The sequence below is a fragment of the Melanotaenia boesemani genome, chromosome 6 (assembly GCF_017639745.1).
Source record: "Melanotaenia boesemani isolate fMelBoe1 chromosome 6, fMelBoe1.pri, whole genome shotgun sequence".
Lineage (NCBI taxonomy): Eukaryota > Metazoa > Chordata > Actinopteri > Atheriniformes > Melanotaeniidae > Melanotaenia > Melanotaenia boesemani.
This window is the reverse complement of record NC_055687.1, coordinates 32,865,672-32,888,846: the sequence shown is the minus strand read 5'-3', so window position 1 is coordinate 32,888,846 and position 23,175 is coordinate 32,865,672. Positions and strand designations below refer to the sequence as shown.

Sequence of the window (23,175 nt, the reverse complement as noted above, 5' to 3'; positions counted from 1 at the left end):
CATATACACACACACAGGCACAACCGCCGCAGCTCGAGCCCCGTGGCCATGCGGTCACCCCACAGATCAGGGTCTTTTATGTGTGAAGGACAGCTGAGGGATGATCCCTCTTGCATCTGTCAGCATGCATCCTGACCCGATTGACAGCAGCATGCCAAAACATAAGAGTAGTTTCCGGGAAGCTCTGAATTAGGTCCGTGTGTGTGGTGTGCAGAACTCCACGTTGCTCCCACCAGCAACACAGATATAAAAACAGAGAGGTGCAGGGCTGACCAGAAATGCTTCAGATGGCTCTGCAGCAGTAGATTTTACTATTTCCGCTTGTAAAAATTAAAAATATGTGAGAAGCTCGCCAATACATTTAGGTGAAAACTACTTATTTTAAACTGCTGGTCAACAGGAACAGTTTTAGTCTGGGGTATTCCCAGCTAGCAAAGAGCAGAACAGACGTTGGGAGGAGGAAAATCATACATACATAAAGTACAGACAACACTCTTCCACCCAGAAGTTGGTACATGTAAGGGTGGTTGCTTCTGTGAATAATAAAAACCTAGTATTAGATAAAATCAGTATTGACAACATTGTCTGGATTCACAACTCACGTGGAAAAAAATATATCAGTGTAAGTTAAAAACTGGGTTTTCAAACCTGCCTTACTTCGGAATCTGTATGATTCAGTTTTTTATTTAAAATGACTCATGACTAAGGTTTAATGAGTTCAGTTGGTCTGGGCAGTATAAAAGCAAAAGGATTTATCTTCTGACATGGTTAGAACTTAATCTGATGATATCTCAAGCAATGGAAGCTCAGTGAAAAAAGTAAGGTCCAATGGCCAAAGAGGACCCCACAATTCATAAAAAGACAGAGGTGAGACCACAGTTTGTGTAACGTTTCATAAATAATATATGCACATTTACCTTTTGATTACTTTTAAATATATATACAAATATATATGAATGTCCAAGGGTGACCCACATTGTGCAGTGAGTTATTTAATAGAATCAAAATGGCCAAATTAATTGGGATATGTGATTTTCTTTAGGAATATTAGTGCCACATCATTAAAACAACCTTCTGAGTACAACACTATACATGCCAGTATTCATGGAAATTCTCACAGTAGTCTGGAAAATTGAGGATAAAAAAAGACAGTTTCAGTGGCTCGACTTTAGCTCCTCAAGAAAGATCGAGGCACACACAGTTTGACAGGACTTCATCCTCTTTAATAGATCTCCATACCATAATTTCACAGACTGACATTGCTATCCAAACATCCCCTCAACTTTGCAGCAATAAAGAAAGGGGAAATAAGTAGTGGTTTAGTTGTTTGATTCCTCTGTGGTGAGTCCTAATATCCCTTCCTCTCTCTCTTCTTCCATTTGTCCCCCTTTTATTGTGCACTACATCAGAGTCATATGCATAAAATTGCCATAAAAATGCACAGCAGAGCCCAGGCTGGGGTTCTCTCCCTCCAAATCCCCCTAAACCTCTAAGTGCAGGCTGAGGAATACAAGTGTTGTGGTGCAATCTTCTCACAAAGCAGAGCGCCTGAGAATAACATCACAGAGGCCACAGAAATTCATGGAATGAACCACAGGCTGTACACAGAAGTCAGCAGACACCACAACACAGCACACATGATGCAGTATGTACTCATGTACAATACGAGACACTGCCAGCTAAAGTGTAAAACTGTGGTGGAAGGCTCACTGATGACAGATAGGTGGAATTACAGGGACAGAAAGAAAGACGACAACACAGTTTGGACTTTTTTAGACATGGGAAACATCACATTTATGACTTCATCAATCTCTTAAACTGACTGCATTCTGTCCGTTGATGTTCATCATAGTTTCATTCAGACAGAGCCGCACCATCTATGGAGGGAGTCAAAATATGTGGACAAAATTCACCTTTTTCACTAACTGGATGGTATATAAAGGCAGAAATATTAAGGGAGATTGCGGCTTTCTTACTACATCATGTTACCGCGGTAGTTTAAAGTAGTTTAATAAGCTTGCTGTGGTTGCATAAAAAGTACCGGAGAAAAAACAGAGCAGTGATTTTTTCACCAGTACTTTTCTGCATAGTGTTCTGATAAGAAACTACAGGAAAAAAATGGTTAGAAACAGTTTCTGTTAATAACTATTTACATTATTTACTTCAGTTTTTCTCTAACTGAGGTCCCAAGATAATTTCAAGAGGTTGCCAGATCTTGTTTAAAAAACAAACAAAACAAACAAACAAAAAAAAAACAACAAAAAACCTACAATTCTTAAATAAATTTGGGTATTTTGTTAGGCCTGTAAAAATGAACTCGATTCAGTTCTTTAACTAACACATTAATTCTTTAATGCATAAAAATCTGAATTTGGCATCTTGGTGAGAGAAGCTGATTTTTACCAAAAAGCATTTTATCCTTATTTATTAAGTTTCTGAAGTTTTCAGAAACAAAGTTATTATGAGCACTATAAAAATCCAAATTTCGCCTTATCTTGGTGACAAAAGCCGATTTTTACGGCATAAAGGTGCTTTGTCACAGCTGTTAAATAATCCCTGAAACACCAACATATGTCATTTTGGGGGTTGTGACTGAAAAAGTTGGGGATCACTGACATACTTGATTCATGTTCACTCAATCCAGTAAAGCTCACCAATTATCCATTAATGTGAGAGCAGTGATTTAGATTGCTGTGTAAATATGACATAGTTTAGCCATGCAATGTTAGATTAAAACTTAGTCATGAATGTAAACATGGACACACTCAGCGCCATTTGGAGAACTCTGCTCACAATAAAAACCTAATACTATTATGTTTCTACTTTATGCATGGTATGGCAGCCTGACTACAACTAAAAACTAAGCTCAGCAGGCTGGTACACTCTCCTATGAAGCTGATGGGAGACAGTGAGTATGAGTTTCTCTAGACCAGTTTTTCTCAGTCCTGGTCCTTGGGACCGCCTGTCCTGCATGTTTAAGATGTTTCCATACTTTAACACACCTGACTGAAATAAATGGCTCATTAGCAGCTTGCAAAGAACTTGATGAGAAGTTCAACTGATCTGAATCGTGTGCTGCTGGAGTTGGTAGGGTCAGGGAAAAGTGACTGACACATGAACTTGTACTGACTGGCAGACAATACAGAGCATATCACTGCAAAGTGAACTGCAATAAAACTCATTTGTGCCCACTTAAAGCAAATGTTTTAAATAACACTGCCTGAGGCCAGCTTTTGTGGTTTTTTCTGATTTTATTTTATTACTAAATTTATTACTAAATACTGGTTTTATTGATTAATCGCATTTTAATGGCACAATATTTGCCCCAAAAAGCAACATTTTTTCATTTAAGTGGATTCTAGTAGAAGACTTAATCAAATAATAGACACAGACCTTAAAAATTGTAAACTTTAACCTCTAGCAATGTCTAGAAAAACGGATTTCATTGAATTTTAATTCAAAACAGCAGGAAAAAAACCCCCAAAACAAAACAGAAAATATTTCTGGCCAAAACTGAACAGACATGAAGTTGAGTCATGTCTCTTAACTTGCAGCTCCAGCTGTTCTCTAAGTCTACAACATGTTAGAGTACTTTTAACTTTTTAAAGTGTTTCATCCACACTCTTCATTAGCAGGCATTAATATCTGAGAGTACGCCAGGGCCAGATTAGCATGTTTCATTTTCAGCCTGACACCTCTAGCTGTGTGTTCTTTTGCATGGGGGACGGGCTTGCAGCATCCGTGGCTCACTGAGAAGAAGTAAACAATACATGCATTCATGTCGGTCTCCAAAAACACCAGTGTCCTGGGGACACTTTTGAGTTAAAGACAAATTTCAGGGTCAGTAAAGTATATCGTATCGTACTCAGGACTAACTGCTCTGCTGCTGTTGCAGCTCATGCACATGCAGCTACCATGTTCAGTTACTGTAAGATTCATGAAAAATGAATGTCTAAAAGAGGTTTAAAATACATGGGTAAAAGGTACACTGAGAATTTTATTTCTCAGTCTGTTTAATATCCAAGTCAGAAAAAAAAATCAGGACAGCTGGTGGTAAGCCTTGTAAAAGTATGTTATTCCCTTAAAAAGATAATAGTTATAGATTAATAGTTTGCTGAGCTTTACTTAAGAAGCAGTCAGGAACTAAAATTTACCAGCATTCATCTGTTTTTCAGAGGCAAACAATGTTCTGTCTATCCAGGAAATCAGTTCACATACTACATTATACACACACACATACATATATACATTTATATGCGTGTGTGTGTGTGTGTGTGTGAAGGAGAAAATAATCCACCTAAAAAGCCACAGCAGCATTCAGTGGTTGAATCTAAACTTCCTGTGTTCATTACAACATGCTGCCAGAAGACCGTTTCAACATGAGCCCTTCCGAGCACATTCCCAGCCTCATCTGTCGGCTCTCCTGTCGGGCTCGAAGCATAAATTCCAGGGCAAACTTTAATAAAAAGGGGGAGCGTGATTTACTCTGGGCAGTGTCCTTCCCTGTTTTTAAAACAATTTGATGTTGCATTAATCCTGAGTGTCAAGGCAATGTGAAATATGTCCTCCGACTTTACCAGCACCAGGTGTTTCATTTGCTGGAATGATCAAAAGCAATGTTTATTCTGGCTGACCCCCCATCCCAGCTTATTTTATCTTCCTTTTCTTAAGAAAAGAGGGAAAACATAGATGTACCTCTGAAGTGAGATAGTAAAAAACAGAGAGGGGTTAAAGAAAGTAAGAGAACAAAAAAAGCTACATGATCTACAGTCGATGAAGCGCTAATCATTTAAAGGGACATCTTTCTCCCAAACCAACACAGACAATAAATAGACTGAAACCTGGTTTTGTGGTCCCAGTGATGAAATATTGCTGAGAATTTGGCATGATTTACCGAGTTACCTCTGGTCAGCTATAAGGCTCCTCTTTTGTCTGGCTCAAGTTCTAATGGCTGAGCCCCAGCCCCCACTTTTCATCACGACTGACTACTGAAGTTTATAATGATGATTACACATTTGCCTTTGAGGCACTATAATGAAACCCAGTGTAAAATAATCATGTAAAACCAAAAGGTACTGCTGTGTAAACACATACACTGCCTGTCCAAAAAAGACAAAAAAAAAAAAAATGTTGCCACCTGGATTTATCTAAGCCAACAGGTAGGAGCCTCCTAATGAATAATTACTACATGTGTATCTTTGAGCTGGCAACAAGTTATTTAAGTTAATTATTAAACACAAACTGATGCAGTGAGAAGCTTCTCATGTCTTAAAGAACCATGTGGAAAGACACATCCCGTGGTTGTAGAAAAGATGTTTGTCTGTTTAAGAAGGGTCAAATGACTGGCATCAAGCAGAGACAGGTCTGGGTCCAGATTTACCCTGTTCCAGAGTGATAATGGGGGGAACCAGGGTAAGAAGAGGCAGATGAAGTGATGCAGCCATCTTGCCTTGTTTCTAAAGACGACTTCTGTGGCCAGGCAGATATAAGTAGATCACAGATTAGCTAAAAGATTGGAACAGCTAGAAACAGACAAAAGCAGATATCAGTGGAGGAAATGTTAATGACACGTTGACATATTCACATGTATGTGGTCCAAGTTGATAAATGTGAAAAGATGTCAAGGAAGAGAAAAATGAAAAGAAGGATTCTCTTCTCCTGTTTGGATTTCCTTTCAAATATCTTACAAAAGCAAATATAAAGTGTATGATCATCCGTCTTTATATCACATGATAATATGTTACCGGTTAAAATAAAGTCCTTTATCCATTAATCCCTGGCCGTTGTTTCAGAAAGGTTGGGGACTAAATAGACAAACCCAGGGTAAATGAAGAATTGCTCCACAGATCCGTATTGATGTTCGTGGTGTCTAAGGACATCTAGGGAGCTTAGAGAAAGTATTCCCAGGGTCTGTTGTCTGTTACTAGTAAATGGTGATAAAACAGATAATGTGAAATTTCTATACTCACCTGAGAAAAACACCATGCTAACAATAATAAAGTGCATAGAGATGTCATCCATCACCTTCAACAACCTTGTTTTCTGAGCATTATGGTCTAAACTTTGAGCAACAGTTGAAAATGAACACCATAGTCCTGTCTATATTTGGCGATTATGTTGGTCATTCTTTTTCCTTATGAGGGCTGATGAGAGTTAAAGGAGTGAAGGCAAAACTGATAGAGAGAATCAATAGTCAATTTTAATTATAATTAAGGCAGAAGAACAGGTGGCTGGTTTGCTCTCATATGCAGAGACCTTGTTTTAATTTATATATTTAATTCATTTTACTTCGTCACAGATGAACCAAAATAAATCAACAATGTCAAATAAAATCTTAACTAAATGAAACTTAAAGATATTTTTTACAAGGTGGAAAGCGGACAAAAAACCATACCCTCACACCACCCAACTTTTGGCCCCACCCTCCGGGTGTGATGCCATGAACCCTTCAGGTCCGAGCGTCTGAACACCCACCATAATAAACAACACTAATCCAAACAAACAGAAAAATAAACTACATCCATAAATTCCACGTTAGTTTGATTTATCATCATTTATCTACAACAAATTGGAAACACCTACAATGATACTTTCAGTAACAAAGAACAATAACATCATAAATTAATGTTTATTAAGAAGAATTTGCATAATTGTGGTGCACAAAAGACCAAAATAAAAGGGCTGCAGTGAAGCTCTTTGGTCTTCTCTGAGCTACTTTAGTGTCAGGGCTGATTGTGCAAAGTGGTCTTTGGGCATAATTGTCCAAAAGTCTGTTTTAGGGTAATGGCATCACTATAATTTTTATTTTCTTGCCATTCTATAATAATGCAATAAAGGTGCAAATATATTCACACATATCTTAGAGAAGACCACTCCGTCTTACACGACTTTAACTTTAAGAGGTCTTCCACTCCGATGAGATGACAATAATTACCACCATTCCCCCTGAAAGGAGTTAATCATTGAAGGTGCTGAGCAGCAGGGGGAGTTTGTAAAGGAACTAAGCGTATATAAGAGCTGATTCTGGGTGTCTCTGTGTGTGGCCTGAGCAGCCCCTCTCTGCTGCGGCAGCGAAGCAAAGCCGGAGCACTTTTCGCTGGTGTAAACAAACGGGGAAATGGGGCACTTGGCAGCTGACTTCAGTGAGTGATGAGGCAAGTGTGCACTGAAGCATCTAATGAATCATTTACTGGGAACGCTGGGTTTTATGAGGAAAAGAAAGATGAGAGAGAAGACAAGAATGATGAAGACCAGCTAAGGGTATGGCATTCCTTTAAAAAGAAAAGAAATATCAGAAAGCTAAAGATGTCACACAGACACCTGAGAGGATCAGTATGAGCGGATCAACACATAACACTAATCCTGTTACTGCTGCAGCAGCAGCGTGTAAACCTGAGTGAAAGATGATGAATTCATTGAGGTGAGAACTGAAACTGAAATTTAGCCCTTTTTAACAGGGCTGATGTGCTAAAGGGCTATAAGTAGCATTTTTCTACTGTGCTTTTAGCGTCTCAAATAAAAAAAAATAATTAAACAAACTACAAATGTTTGCCCTGTTACTACCACTGAAACCTTTTTCATTACTCAGTAAAGTGTACTCTGTACAATATAAAGTCTGTTGACTATAATAACATGCCTGAAAAAACAAGTAGTTTGCCATGGAATCTGAATCATTTCGCATAATGAAATGACGGTTCCCACAGAGTTTCACTGCTCTACAATGATGGTTTTCAGTTCTTTTACAAGAAAAACAGCTACACTTGATGACCTGTAATCTTCTGGAAAGCTTAAATCGTTGACCGTGAGGCACACCTTTCTCCTTTTCCCAGCTCTTTAGTGACATTGCTGTTGTGGAAAGATGCTACTGTGAGAGAAGGGTGCATAAAATGAATTGCATGGAAATGTTATTAGTAGCAGACAGGGTCCTGGCTTCAGCAGGCTGTGTTTATCCGTCAAGGGGAGATCCCCATCTCAACCACTTATTAGGACATATATGTGGGTTTAACTAGGCAGCTATTCAACAGCAATAAGGAGGTGGCTTGCTGACCACACTGAGCTGGGAATGGGACAAGCCTAACCAACGCTGGAGCAACAAAAAGGAAAAGTGAGACAGGAAGGAAATAACAAATACACACAGAAACACATGAGCTGGTAGAGCTGCAAAGAGGAGAAGGTGTTTAAAAATGTGCTGATGGATCCATGAATGATAAATATTTAGATGAGAGATATAAGAAATGAAGAGATGGGTAGAATAAAGAATAAAAACAGGGATGTCAGATGGCATAAAAGAAGAATAAAAACTTAAAAGAAAACAACGCAGATTTTACTGTACTGTACACTCACTGCTAAAAATTCCCACATGTCAACTCTCAAGAACCTCTATAAAACACTTAAAGACATGTATTTGTGAAAATGGCTATAATAAGGAGCATGTGGAGAAGAAAGAGGAAAAAATGCTGTTGGTAAGAAAGAAGACAGGATAAATCCAGGAAGTGATACAACAATCAGAAAATCCAAGAGATCTGAAAATGCAGCTTCCCATGAGGCTGAGTAAGTCATAAATTACAGAAAAACAAACATGAGAAAAACAGAATCTAAAAAGTTACTCCAGGAAAAAATTCAACTTTCAAAGCGTAGAAAAAGAAAAATACATAAGAGGAGGGATAGAACAGAGCATGCACTGATACAGCCACATCACGTTGACTAAGGCTCTGTATCACCACTGACGCAGCAGCTTTCTCTGCTGTTACTATAGAAACACAGGACACCAATCAAAACAAAAACAAAAACCATATTTTGTGGCAGTGGGATGCTCTCTGAGTCTCCCTCGGAGAGACCAAGACGCAAACGATTATGTGATGGAATCTGAAGCTGTGTCATCTAGGTGTGGAGATGTCGGGAAATGTGCGGGTATTTCTAGATGCAAACACACACATTTAGAAAAATGTGCAGACAAACGAATGTAAGCAGGCACACAGGGAGGGCAAACACATACAGCCAACACACTAAAGGATTATTTCCCCGTTTTCCTTGGACAGGAAAACTGTTTTAAACATTGAGACAGAAAATAGAAATTTTTAGCATAAACCTGCAATCGACTTGTCTTTAACCGTTATCAATCTAGTCCTACAAATTATAAAAATAACTACATTTACACAAATTAAATAGTAGAAAGATTCTGTCATGTGCAGAAATGTGAGTTTAAACCATTGATTTTTCCTTCAGCAGTGTCTGGATGCTTTGTTCGGTTACTTTTTATAACTCTGCTCAGTAATAGAAACATCACCCCCTTCTCTTTTATTTGGTATTTTTGTCGATACCGACTTAAATATTTAAACTACACATACATTTAATTTGTTTTTAAGTATATTATATGCTTAAAAACAAATTAGCCTTTAATGACTTGTCAGTCTTTAAATGATTTTTAATGACCAAGTCAGCCATGTCACTTATTGTAACTGTAATGGAAATGAACTCATTAGTTATAGTATTTGTATTTAGTGCCAAAGCTTTTTATGTTTGTTTACTAAGTCTGTTACATCACTATCAAATTTTACTCAAACATTTTTTTTTTTACAAAGAGTGGTTCCCATTTGCCCCAGTATATAAGAAGCATATAACATGAGTTAAAAAAAAAAAAAAGAAAAAAAGTCAATGGAAATAAAAGGAGAGAGAAAGATAAAAAAAAAAAGGGGGGCAGAGAGAAAAAGATGTGAGATTTTAAAGAGGCCCAAAACCACAAGAAAGTCAGGGCTGAATGCATGCTGGACATTCCCTGGGCCGGTGCTCATGCGCTCGGAAAAAGCCGGCTTTTTCAAGGCAGGAAAATGATTTCAGCTGTGTAAATTGACAGCGGCCTTGTAGCTGAAGATGAAGAGGGAGAAAGAGGGGAAGCCGGCAGCTCTGTTGAAAGTTCTGCTTGGTGTAGACTGGTGGGGTCTTATCCCATCAGGAAACAGAATTTAACATCACATGAGCAAATTATTGTGTGTTAATTATTGCCAAACACTCTTAGTGGAGGATATAAACACAGTTATATGACAGTTAAACATGTTTTGGGTACTTTGAAGGAGTCTATCCTCTCTCAATAATAAATACGCTCTATATCCTGAACATTGTGTGGCTGAAATGGGAGTTGGGGTGTTTTAAATGTTAGTGAAACCATCTCATGGTATGCTCCATCAAGATGTTTACATATGCTTGCTATTTTAGCCTTCAGTCTTCTGTCTTCTCACGTCTCGTCTCCTAGGGTGGCATTACAGTAAATCTTGGTTTGAGACATTGTGAGGCAATCATTTCATGAACAGTAGACAACAAAAGCATAGCTGCTTAGATCAGTCATTTAATTATAACAACGGATGTAATTAGCGGTGCACTTTAAACAGAATACAGCAAATGGCTACTGGGACTGGGACATATTTCTTACTACAGCCACAGTTGGTTATAGACTGTAAACACACATTGGTTTGCAGGATTACAGACTTTCTATATGCAACCTGGGGGAGCAAACGCAGCGTAGATTAAGTGCAAAGCTGTGTTTGGAAAAGACATGTCGAGAGTTTCTGATCTCAGGGTATCAATCATATGATTCAGAAGTGTGACCATCCTAAATTGGAGGGCAGATGTGAACAGGGAAGGTGGTGAGGATAATGCCTGGTTAGAAATGAAAGAATGAACATAGATAGTGGTTCAACATAATTCCTGGGTTTCACTGCAGAGAGGGAAGTGGCTGTTGGCTTCTGTGTGCAGAGGTTACAGTGGTGACTCACTGAAAGTGTATTTGTACATACAGACATAGTGTTATGACATTAGTATGTATAAGTCTATTTTTCTGTGCATAAAAAAAAAATGGGTGTAAATGCTTGATACAAGTGCAGGGATGTGATTGTGTGACTGCATGTGTATGTTTGTGTGGATTCACATCAGGGTGGAGCATTGTGCAATGCAGTCTATGCCTGAACAGATGTGGGCACCACAGCCACATGGCTACAAGTCCTCTAACTACCAGAGGCTGAACACTGTTGGGTAGTATGGGTTAAAATTACACAGATGGTCTTACTGGTTTTTGGGGTGAAATTCTGAGGAAAAACTCCACATTATTTTCCATGCCCACAAGATTGTCATTTATCATCTGACTAGATAACAACATGGTCAGCATGTGGGCTAAAGAAATCTAAAGACAGTTTCCATGGAGACGGAGCTGCTACCATCAGCTGTACTGGCTTGTATCAAAACAAACAAGCCTTTCAGCACAGTGAGAAGAGAGCGAGTATCACAAAAACAAACAAAAGAAGGCCAACATTTCCTGAAAAACAGTAGCCATGGCAACTGATTAAAACCATCCTTACTCCAAACCATCAAAGTGTAAACTGAATTCTTATGGAGATGAATTTGGTAAACTGAGAGAAAAACCTCTCTTTACCTTAAATGTTACAGACTGTCCAACGTACCAACAGGCCTGAACAACCTCAGCCTCGCTGCTCTGTGCAATAACCCCACATGACACTCACCAACTGAAGGCAGCAATGAAGCCTTAAGTGGCCCCTCCTTTCCTTTTGTTGTCCACTTTCCTTTTCTTTTTCCCCATTTCACATCAGCTCACATCTCACTTGCAGCTGCACAAAGCATTAGGCACCACTTTTATCTCCCTCATTACATGTGTTTGCCAGCTCCATATCTGCCCAAGTGCTCACTCTTTCACACACACGCATGGGGCTGTGGTTTTGAGGCAGCTATGACACAATCCAGATTCTTGCTGCCTATAGCAGTGAAATGTGTTTTGTGCTGAACTATTTTCCTCCATAGTCCAGATTTTCCTTGCCCTGCAGCTTTGATCCACATGGCTTTTGTCAACGGTCTTGTGTTTCAGCTGGAGGGCCTGCTGGACCCCCAAGGTGTCACTCATAGCTCTCTGTCATTGTCGGGTAAGGCAGGGCAATAGGACCTCACAACCAATCAATATCACAATTAATTGAACATGTGGCCTCGATTACATTTAATTAGTGATTATTTTAGTATAGTTTTATAAAACGGTGATAAAGCTGTGTGAGTGTGATCAGATGTACAAACATGACCAGAGTCAGAGACTATGTTCATTTTTTAAGCAGGTTGTTAGACTCAGTTATGAATCTTGGGCACTTAAATTTTTAAAAAACAAAAGGAGATTAACTAAATACATGCTAGACCACTAATTAAGTGTTTTTCACTTCAATGTCCAGAAAACGAGCTTTAGCCAGAAGATTTGTCTTACTGGTAGATATCTTTTCGGAGCACAGTCCGGGTCAGAGGATTATCGGCCTGAGGAGCCATGCTGAGGGAACCCAGCTTTAACACTAAGGTGTCTTCTTTCTTCTCACTGGGATCTACTGGGACACATACAAATATGCAAAAATGTCAAAGTGAATACAGATGGAATATCAACTATGTAACTGCTTTTATGGCTTATTTATTTACCACTGAGCTACACTGAAAAAAAAGCCAATGTACAGTAAAAATAAAGACATGCACCACTGGATTTGAATTAAAGTGGATTAAAACATTAATCATAATACTTTTAGTTCATCCTACATCCTATATAACTGCCCCCACCAAGGAAACGTGGTTGACAAGCAGGATTACATGCAAGCTATTTAACCCCTCTCACTCAATCACTGCCCTACAGTCTTAAGAGGGCTGTCTAATCATCATTAGTCATTTTTAAGTCACTTATTTTAGCCAGTATCTTCCTAAACTAATGTGGTCGCTCTGCCCTGTCTGGTTGACTCTGAGAGGGACTTTCATATAATGCTTGCAGAATGCCAAACACACAGCCTCTGACACAGTAGAGGGGAACCAGTAAATCAAACTATTAGGCAAAATGAGCCACCCCTTGTATCTAAGAAACCATATATAAAAGTAAGCATGCAACCACAATTTCAGGGCGTCTGGTTCACATAACTTAGTCCTTTGTCTTAAAGTTATGTGGAGAGATAGAAATGAGAACAAACAAGAACTAAACAAATAACAGCCATGTCATGGTATTAATGTTATCTGTCCTATTTAAAACAGAATGGACACATTTTGAAAATGGTTCTATTAACCTGAGGTAATGTAAAAGATTAAACAATATAATAAAATTAGCATTTGTGAAACTGTTGAGCTTTGCCATTCATTTCAGTAAAAAAAGGCAGATGCTAGGTAAACTGTGCCAGTGATGTCGGGCTTGTTCAGCCACTGGTTCACTTTATTCTTAAAGGTTTATACTGGCTACGTAACTCGAAAGATAAGATTATTGTCTATCAATTAAGTATTGATGCAATATAAATACACACATACACACAAAGTCCTGGTTCATTTTATGATGTAGAGATCTACAAGACAAGTGGCTTAAGGGAAGGTCTCTGGTTTGTGGCAAACGACCACAAGACAGACAGAATGACACTGAAGCCATACATCAGCTTGTCAATGAGAAATTCCCAGAAAGAGGTTATAGGTATGCAACACAAGCATGTTAATGTTTGATCACTCTTACTAGTGTGGCAGCATTACTGAAGTAAATACCTAACTGTTCAAATAATGGATTTAAGCCACACACAAACATGGTTTACATTTATTTCAAAGCAAATTTGTACCACACAAACATCCTTCAGCCAAAAGATCAGTTAAAACTTTAACTTTAATAAAAACATTTAGGCAACATGCTGACCAATAGACTTTATAACCTCAACAAGGCTGGATATGAAAGTACTGGATATAGAAAAATATCTAATTTCCATCAAATTACCAGTAAATGACTTCTACATGGTCCATGCCTCCCCTCTTGAAACATGTGTGTAAACCTTTTTTTTAGTAATTGTAAACACACAAACGCATTTTAGCAGTTTAACTTCCTACACCAAGAAAATGGTTTAATAAAAATAAATAAATAAAAAACTCAGTTTTTCATGAAGGCATTGCTCTAAAACGAGATTACCTAATCAGTTTCAGTTTGAACTGTCTATACTGTTCTTCTGAAATTATCTCCTGTTTAAAGGACCAAATATAAAACGTAGCACATATAAACCTGTTCTGCCGGCTGTCTGGTTAGGTTAATGGTTTGATTATTGTCTAACCTGATGCAGCGTGTTTGTCTGGCGCTCCATGGCAGAAGACACTGATCACGCTGGTGTTAATATAAATCAGAGGCAAGCACCGTGATGTCAGCGTGTGGCTTCTCATTGGCTGACCTGCCGACTTCCCACGCTCTCTGTATCGTCTTGGTACTGTAGCCTGAAAAGAAATCAGGTCCAAAGTATAATACCAAACTCAGACGGGTTGATAAAGCTTTGCCATTTACACCTCTTTTTCTTTCCTTACCTGGAACACCCCAGCTATGGTGGCCAGTAAAGGACAGGACAGAACCACATCGAAGGGCTGGGCAGTCAGCAGGATCTCTCTCAGGTACTGAGGCGAGCTGTCGGCCAGGGGATCAGCGATACGCTGACTGGCAGTCGTAACACTGCTGCGTGACGGACGCTCCGGCCGGGTGGTGAGTTTGTGACGGACATTTTTGGTGACGGCCTGAGTGTAAGTGATTGACAGGAAGCCATGCTGCTGATGAGAGCCCTCCAGGACTTTAGCTGCCGTCTAACCAGCGATGAGACAGGAAATCAGACTGATTTCATAACACAAACCAATACAAGACAAATAAATGTTCAATATTATTTTGGTCTGATATATGGATGAGTGTAAAGTCTTTATTTTTATTTTCAAACAGTAGAGTTACAGACGGATTAAACTCAGCAATTTTGGAGAAGACCTGGTTTCTATTTTATTCTTCCAATTCAAGGAAAAGACTTGACTTCACCCAAACACAAACAGAGCCAAACCAGCAAAGTTGAAGCTACTAACAACAAAAAAACTTCTAGAGCAAATTTAAATTCTGCACCGTAATTTAGCAAGAAACAGCAAATCAGCCCTCGTTACATTAAATTTAGCAAATTCTTTTGTGAAACAGACAATTAGAAAAATTTATTTCTGGTTTGTCAAAAAATTCCTAATCTCAGATCTAAAGACTGATTTGCACAGCAACAAGAGTGAAAAAGTTAGATACCTATAAAGTCAAAGAAAGGAATTATGAATTTAAAAAATGACTCATGATTACAAGACAGGTGAACTGATTTAAGATATCAAGGTAAAGTCTGCAAAAACATCCAGTAACAGTTGACTTTATCGCCATTCATAAACAATATATCTTCCAATTTTTATTTTTATCTTTTTTTTTACATTTTATAGACCTTCTATAAAAGGTCATTTTATATACTTTCACTTTGTCTTGACTTGTGCCACGTATCATTTTCAATCCGCCTTTATACTCTACATAATCATTGTTTACCTATTTGTGTGCATAAATATTTTATATATTTATAAAGTATCTATCTGTCTGTCTGTCTGCCTGTCTGTCTGTCTGCCTGTCTGTCTGTCTGCCTGCCTGCCTGCCTGCCTGTCTGCCTGCCTGTCTGTCTGTCTGCCTGCCTGTCTGCCTGCCTGTCTGTCTGTCTGCCTGCCTGCCTTTCTGTCTGTCTGTCTGTCTGCCTGCCTTTCTGTCTGTCTGTCTGTCTGTCTGCCTGCCTGCCTTTCTGTCTGTCTGTCTGTCTGTCTGCCTGCCTTTCTGTCTTTCTTTCTGTCTGTCTGCCTGCCTGCCTGCCTGCCTGTCTGTCTGTCTGTCTGTCTGTCTGTCTGTCTGCCTGCCTGCCTGCCTGCCTGCCTGCCTTTCTGTATGTCTGTCTGTCTGTCTGCCTACCTTTCTGTCTTTCTTTCTGTCTGTCTGCCTGCCTGCCTGTCTGTCTGTCTGCCTGCCTGCCTTTCTGTCTTTCTTTCTTTCTGTCTGCCTGCCTGCCTGCCTGCCTTTCTGTCTGTCTTTCTTTCTGTCTGTCTGCCTGCCTGCCTTTCTTTCTGTCTGTCTGTCCGCCTGCCTGTCTGTCTATGTTTCTGTCTGTCTGTCTGTCTGTCTGTCTGTCTGTCTGCCTACCTTTCTGTCTGTCTGTCTGCCTGCCTGCCTGCCTGCCTGCCTGCCTGCCTGTCTGTCTGTCTGCCTGCCTTTCTGTCTTTCTTTCTGTCTGCCTGCCTGCCTGCCTTTCTGTCTTTCTTTCTGTCTGTCTGTCTGCCTGCCTGCCTTTCTGTCTGTCTGTCTGTCTGTCTGCCTGCCTGCCTGTCTGTGTTTCTGTCTGTCTGTCTGTCTGTCTGCCTGCCTGTCTGTCTGTGTTTCTGTCTGTCTTTCTGTCTGTCTGTCTGTCATTAAAAGAGCTCAGAGAACTGTTAAGCCACTGCTGCTGGATGTTAAACAGAACCAACCAAAAAAAAAAAAAAAAAAAATGAAGAAGAAGAAGAGGAGCTGGATTCTTACAGGGGGGAAAAAGCCAGAGAAGTGGCTGAAAGAGTCTTGCTTGCTGACGGGTCGAACCAACACTGTGCGTCTGTTCAGCTTGTCAGTGCAAGACAGCACCACTCCTCCACAGCTGCCCGAGCTCTGAACACCCTCCTCCATACTGGAGGTGAGAAGAGGGGAAGGAGATTGGAGAGATAGTGGATGCAGGAAAGGACAGTGAGGGTCACAAGAGGGGGCGGGAAACATAGAAGAAGGGAGGAAAAGCCAGACAAGCATGAAACGTTAGATGGTTTTGTTAAAATTAGATGAGAGTAAACTGATCAGACCACAGGAAGCTGCACCAGCTTGAGTCAGCTGAAATACTGAGGAATGGTCTTATACTATCCATCAAAAGAAACACTATTCTGAATGGAAACAGAGAAATCTGGAGGTATTAAAACCTTTTATGCACATTAAGATAATTGCTATGCAAGAACATATGAATAATTTTTTTTTTTTTTAAAAAAGGAAATTTAACATTTATTGCTGGGTGCCAGTATAAGACCATCACCAAATTAAGATTTCATTAACAAATACTGAAGGCCCATGTCATTATCTCCTCCAATAGACACAAAGAATGGCTGCCACCAGATTTAATTTGCTTGAATATTTTGTTACTGGACAGACAGGTGAGTGTAAAGGTGTAAAAATAATGAATTGGGCAGGAATTCTGTTTGAATTTAAGGTGTACTAAACATCATTACACCATGCATTACAGCCAAATGCAATTTTGATTTTCCATATTTTCCTGTCTGTCCAGCATGAGCAAAGATGAGGAACCTTGATTAGGAGCAGCAGTGTGGCAAGGGACAGTAAATAGAAGGCTTAGGCTGCTTTGGCTGCTTGGGACACTCATGAGCCTCACCACAGCTGTCTCCTTGCACTGCAGAATGAGTCCTTCATAGCTGCCAGAGTGCCAGCCCTGCCCGGGCCTGGAGAGACACGCGAGGCCAAGCTTAAAATGATTACTGCTGTACCAGGGGCTGAGCGCATCACTTTCAACTTAACATAAGTTATAACATTGCATTTTGATAGCCCAGCCACTTGATTTAGAAATTTTGAGGTTATCAATAAAACCCAAAATGTGCATTGGGGACACTTTCTAAACATGATTATAATTATTTTTAAGACGTTAGTTGCAGCTTCCACAAGACGTAGAACCGACCTGCAAAGAAGACACCAAAAAATTTTACATAAAAGAAATTATTTGTCTCAATTTGTAGCACAACAGAAATATTAAATTTAGATTGTATAAAAATTTTTCACACAGCTGAGCTCATCTGCGTCCTCTCAGTCACTCTGCTTTCAACACGACTATTTTGTACCCATTTCTTTATCTATTTGTGCTGATGTGAAAACCAGTCTGTCAACCCTCCACCCACAGCTGTAACAGTGACCAACTTGTAAGCTTCGTCTTCTTTTTTCTCTTTCTGTGCTCCTAACCAGTCATCCTTCACCCCGAGCTGTTTGTGGAACAGCTGGAAGACATCAGCTTCAATTTGGAGTGAAAAAGGGTGAAGTGTCACTACTCATCCTCAGGGAGCATCTCTGTGTAACACAATGGTTAAATCAACACCCCTGCTCAGGAAGCCTGGATTTAAACATGGAGCAGAAGAGGCTTTCTAATCTTTTTTTTTTTTTTTTTTTACTTACAACCAGAAAGGAAACATCCTGGCATCGTTACCTTTTTGCTTTTGTGTCCCCCTTTAAATACCCCTCCCCTGCTCTAGGATTGACCTCCTCATGTTCTACACCCACCTATTTTGTATTCCTCATGGGCTCCCTTTCTGCATTTTTCTTCCCTACTCCACCCTTTCTTGTCCTAATTTATTCTGATACAATCAGGAATTCAGTTATATATTTGCCTTTCCTATCTAATGTTCCATTCCTTTTCCAGCAGTGACATAGCAAATACCAGATGATACATTTTCTTTGTGAAGCTTGATCTAATCGGACCCTCTGTACACAAATAACCAGGGATGGGTGATGAAACACCAAGCAATTATCTGTTCAGGATGATTAATATGGACTCCACTCGTGGTGGGCTCTCTTGTAGAAGTGAGTGATAAAGTTTCGAGTGAGCCAGGAGCCTCGAGGTCCACCGCTCTGTCCTGAACTGCCATGACTGCAACCTGGCTTGGGTTATAACGTGCTTCTGCCAGAGAGAACTGTGGTCTGTTAAAAGTGTGTTGAGACCATGTTAATGCACATCACGCTGAAATCACCTAGAAATGAGAAAATTGACTAATTATCTACTTAAGCAGGCACAGAGGTTTAGTAAAGAGGTCTGCGGGTTGGCGTAGTCTCAGACGCAATTGGGCACACACCTGTGGAGATCAGAACAGAGTGATATAATGACCCACAGCATCTTTACACTCTTAAAGAAATGACACTGTCCTGGCTCAGGTTGATACTATTTACTATATGAAACACATGTGGCCTGACAGAATTATAAATTAACCAGCTACACTAAAACAGGGTGGTCTATAAAATGCCTGTCAGACAGTCAGGTTCGAGGCCAAGAGACTCTCTTCAGTCCCTGTCTGACCATTACTGACATGCCTGTGACCCAGTTAAGGTGATTTTAAAACCTGGCATATCAGGATCAATAACTATTATCATGTTGGTGGTGACTGTTAATGACGGGGTTCGGTGCAGGTATGGGTACTGTGAAGGTCCAATTCCCTCTCGCTGTCTGGCTTGATCGAGCAAGAGGCAGATTAAAAGCAGGCACAAAAGCAAGCAGACCTGAAAAAGCCACGCAAACACACTGCTGGATGCAGCATGCTGTGACTGCTGTTTCATTATCTCCTCAGACCTAGACAGGGGGAATTGCCTCCTGCTAAGTGGTCTCTTACCAACAGAGCAAGACCTCAGGCACATTCACTGTTCACACTTTGAACTGCTGACTCCAGTCCAGAGGTATGTGATCAATGCAACAGAAAAAAAAACATGGATTTATATAGTGAAACTAGGCCACTCCACTTAATAAAAAGCTAACTTTTAGCCACATTAATTGTATTACTACGCTACAGTTAGAATTTAGTTGAACATCGCTCAGCGTTTTCCTTGTCTTTTTAATGTTTCTGTGACTCTAATTCAAAAACCGCTGGCAAAAAGAAAATCACTGATGGACTGAGTGAACTCTTTGGCTCCGCAAATGTGACTTAGGCTAGACCCAAATCCATTTAACCCTGTCTGCCTAGTCAGTAGTAGGTCCATCTGTCTGTTAGTCTGTCATAAGCACCGCAACAGCTGCCTGGAAACGTGTGGATGCAGAGGTGATAATCCCCCCCCAAAAAATAAAACCTGCATAAGCGGGAGTGTAAAAAGTGCTCGTACTATCTTTGGTAGAAGAATCTGTGTGCACAGAAGACAGTGTGTGTAGGCCTTTGGATTAAGGGATTGTGTGTGCGGATAAAGACACGGAACATTACTCATACCTGCATCGGTAGTGGTCGATGTTGAAACTGCCAACTTTGCATTTGATCTTTGTGTAAACATCTTGGACATCTACAGAGGCACTCAGGTCTTCTAGCTCACTGATGACACAGATCTCTGAAACAACATATAAATAAATACTTATTTTTTTGGGATAAGTATCCATCTGTTAAGATAGACAAACCAATGGAAGCTCAAATGTACACCACTTCTTTTTATGAATGTCAGAAGTGTCTCCTGTTCTGCTGTTATGGCCACAGTTGTTCTTGGCAAATAGGCAACATAGCTGAACTTGGACCTCTGGAGAGGATGCTGCACTTGCGTGTGTGTAATTTCATTTCTGTAGGAAAGGATCTGCACTGTAGGCGACCCAGTCTATGTTTTGACTTTGGCTTCGATCCAGCTGGTGTGATTGCTGCAGATGCTTGTTCGTTTATTCATGTTTTTTTATTTTTGTATTCGTACACACATTTAATATGAGTAAAAATGTGGAAACACTCTTTAGGTATTCTTGCACATATTTAATAACTTTTGTATCTGAAGTTGCATAAATGCTGCTGTGTGTGTATTCATCAGGTTTCATGTGTGACTGCATGTGAAGACAAATCCACCAACTGAAGGCAAAGCAAGTCCATTTCATAGAGGGACTGATTTACTTGTGCTGAACAGTCTGTGAGCTTAACTGTTGAGTCCCTCATTGTTTCCACTAAAAATCTCCCATATTCACAGGCTAGTTTGGGAAAATGGGCTTCATGCAAATGAAACCTGGTGCCTGGTGGTGACTCTGAGAAATGCAGAGGTCCTTTGCAACTTTGCAAAAAACAAAGACTGTGGCATTTATTCTGGATACTGTGTGGAAAAAACATAAACTCTTGAGAGAGCACTGATACTAATGTATGAGTTTCTGAAACTCAGGGAACTGGAAACCAGTAGTCTCTGTGGATGTGAATGTGTCTTATTTACTGGTGAAAAACATATTAGATCGTAGCATATTATCTGCAGTTACATATGTGACTTACTATCCTCAAGAATACATTTGTGAAGATATGTTTGTTTTTAATAAAACACTTAATGTGTTGCATACAGAAAATCTAATGTTAAGTTCATGTCAAAACTCAGATGGGACATATTAAGCCCAAATCCTATTTAAGACGTTTTTAAGTCAAAGCATCTCTGTGAGGTCCTCCAGAACATTCCACTTCCACTATTTAAGACCTTAAGCTGGGTGATCTGGTTGGCAGATGCTAAATATTACAGCCACCAATTAAAGGTAAATCTTGCCTTTCATCACCCAGTAAATCTAAAGGGGACAAGGGGGCAGATTGCTTGGGATTCATCACCCATTTATTTATTTGTCTTTTCCCTTCATCTTAACTTTGCTCCAGCTGCATTCCTGTACAGTGTTTAACATTTCTCTGAGAAAAGAGGAAGAAAACATGCTGTAAAGATGATATTGATGCTCAGGTACCTGTCTTTCTGATAGCTGGGTCAGGAGCAAACAGTTCAACTGTGACCTTGGGTAGCATCCACTGCATCCACAGGCTGACCTTCCCACTGGTTCCCTCAATGCTGCTGGTTTTCTGCTCCAGGGTCACAGTGTCAGCGAATGGACCATCATCTCCAGCAGGCACAGAGTCGCCCTAAGGACAGAAAACAGGTGTTTAAAAGGGAAGGTAAGATGGTAGACAGCTTTAGATTTGATTAACTGAGAAAATAACATTTAGGACAGAACAAAAGCACAAAACTGAATGTGATATTAAAAGGTTTGTTTTGCAGCTAAGTTTCTATCAATTTTAGGGCAAGTGTTCAACCATGTGTTTGGTGGATGTGTATGTTTGCAAGTGTTGTCGCTGTGCACGTAGCCATAACAAAGAGACCAACAACAACTAAGCCTTTTTGTGTGTGGATGACATCAGTGTCTGGTAAGCAGAACTCCACACAGAACAGAGCGATGTGGGGGGGGAAAGGAACACTGTGTGAAGCTGTCACTGGTGTAAACCCCAAACTGAGCCACCAGCACCCACATGGCCTCTTTTCACTCAAGTGCGGCAGGACACACACGTCTTGCATCCTGGGAGAGAATGGGAAGTTGAGACCGGAGGCGGGGGCAGAGGTGGGGGGATGAAGAAGAGAGACAAGCAGGATGCGGTAGAAAAGGCTGCCTTTTGTGAGCTCTCAACTTATTTCCAGAGATTTGGCAAGGCACTGACAGCACTGAGGACAGCACAAGGGACATTTTTTATTTCCTTTGCGCTCTTCCTGGTAAACCTGTTTTCCACTCATGCATCTATGTGGTTGATTCGTAAAGAGAAAAGCCTGCAAACAAACAGCATGAGCGTTCGCTGCTTTGGAATGGCATGGTTTCACTTTTTCCACTGCTTCTCCCATCGCAGTGGTAATGACAGATTGTGTCATGGTTATTGAGCCTGGCTGTGGTTGGTGAGGAGGTTATCAACCATCTCAATTAGAAACCTCACAGCTGCTAGGGCTGATTACAGTGTCTTAAAGAGGATCCAGATGAGGAAACTATGTCCCCTTTCCACAGCTGGGGGAGAGATGAGGGCCCCACACTAATTTGCAAATTTAATTTAATCACACACTTGAGGGCGGCTGAAAGCAGAGCACAATAACAGCGGATGACAATAATATAAAAAAATTAAGTTTTATGCTGATTCAAAAATAGACTGGGGACAACTCAGTCTCAGAGTGAAAAAAGCATGCGGGTGGACTAAAAGTCTGGGACTGAACTGAAGTTCAATATTATATCAGATAAGTTTCTACTTTCTTTGGATGAAACACATCCCTTACAATATATTAAAGTAGCAAGTGTTCTTATGCATTTCTATTACATCAAAGAATTAAAGTAGAGGTGTGTGTGTGTGCAAATGTTTGTCTGTGTATAATATCAGTGACTGGTAGCCAGTAATATGAGCCCAAACGTAATGGTGTTCAGTCAGTCTTGGTGAGATATTTTAGTGTCAACTGCCATTTGGGGGCTAATTATTGTTGAGATTAAGTCAAAACAAAAAAGTGTTTGTGTGTCTGTGCGTGTGCACACATGCGTGTGTGTGGTTAGGACTGTTTAGTTTACAGTTCTGGCCAGTTGGTGGGATTAGGCTCGGCAATGTCATGTGGAAACAGGAGCCAGCCGCTAGCGTGGTGGGAAGCTCAGACCACTGTGAACTGCTGCGTGGTTACACTTCAGCATCGGACACCAAACTGCTCTCACTTCCCACCCTGAACAGCTGTGGTCAATTTCCAGCTCATTCTCATAGAAAAGTGATTTAACGAGGGTCAATGATGAGAATTTGACAGCCATCTAAACACGTCTGAATAGCATGAAACAAGAA

General features: G+C 40.2%; 1 protein-coding gene across 1 annotated transcript in view; it reads right to left on the bottom strand.

Moving 5' to 3' along the window:
- LOC121642112 (vacuolar protein sorting-associated protein 13B-like) overlaps positions 1-23,175 on the bottom strand; it is a 334,030-nt gene that overhangs the window by 123,962 nt on the left and 186,893 nt on the right. The window contains 6 exon segments of the mRNA XM_041988605.1: positions 12,251-12,362; positions 14,091-14,247; positions 14,335-14,604; positions 16,364-16,505; positions 19,828-19,942; positions 21,294-21,465. Coding sequence (XP_041844539.1) covers positions 12,251-12,362; positions 14,091-14,247; positions 14,335-14,604; positions 16,364-16,505; positions 19,828-19,942; positions 21,294-21,465 — 968 coding nt within the window.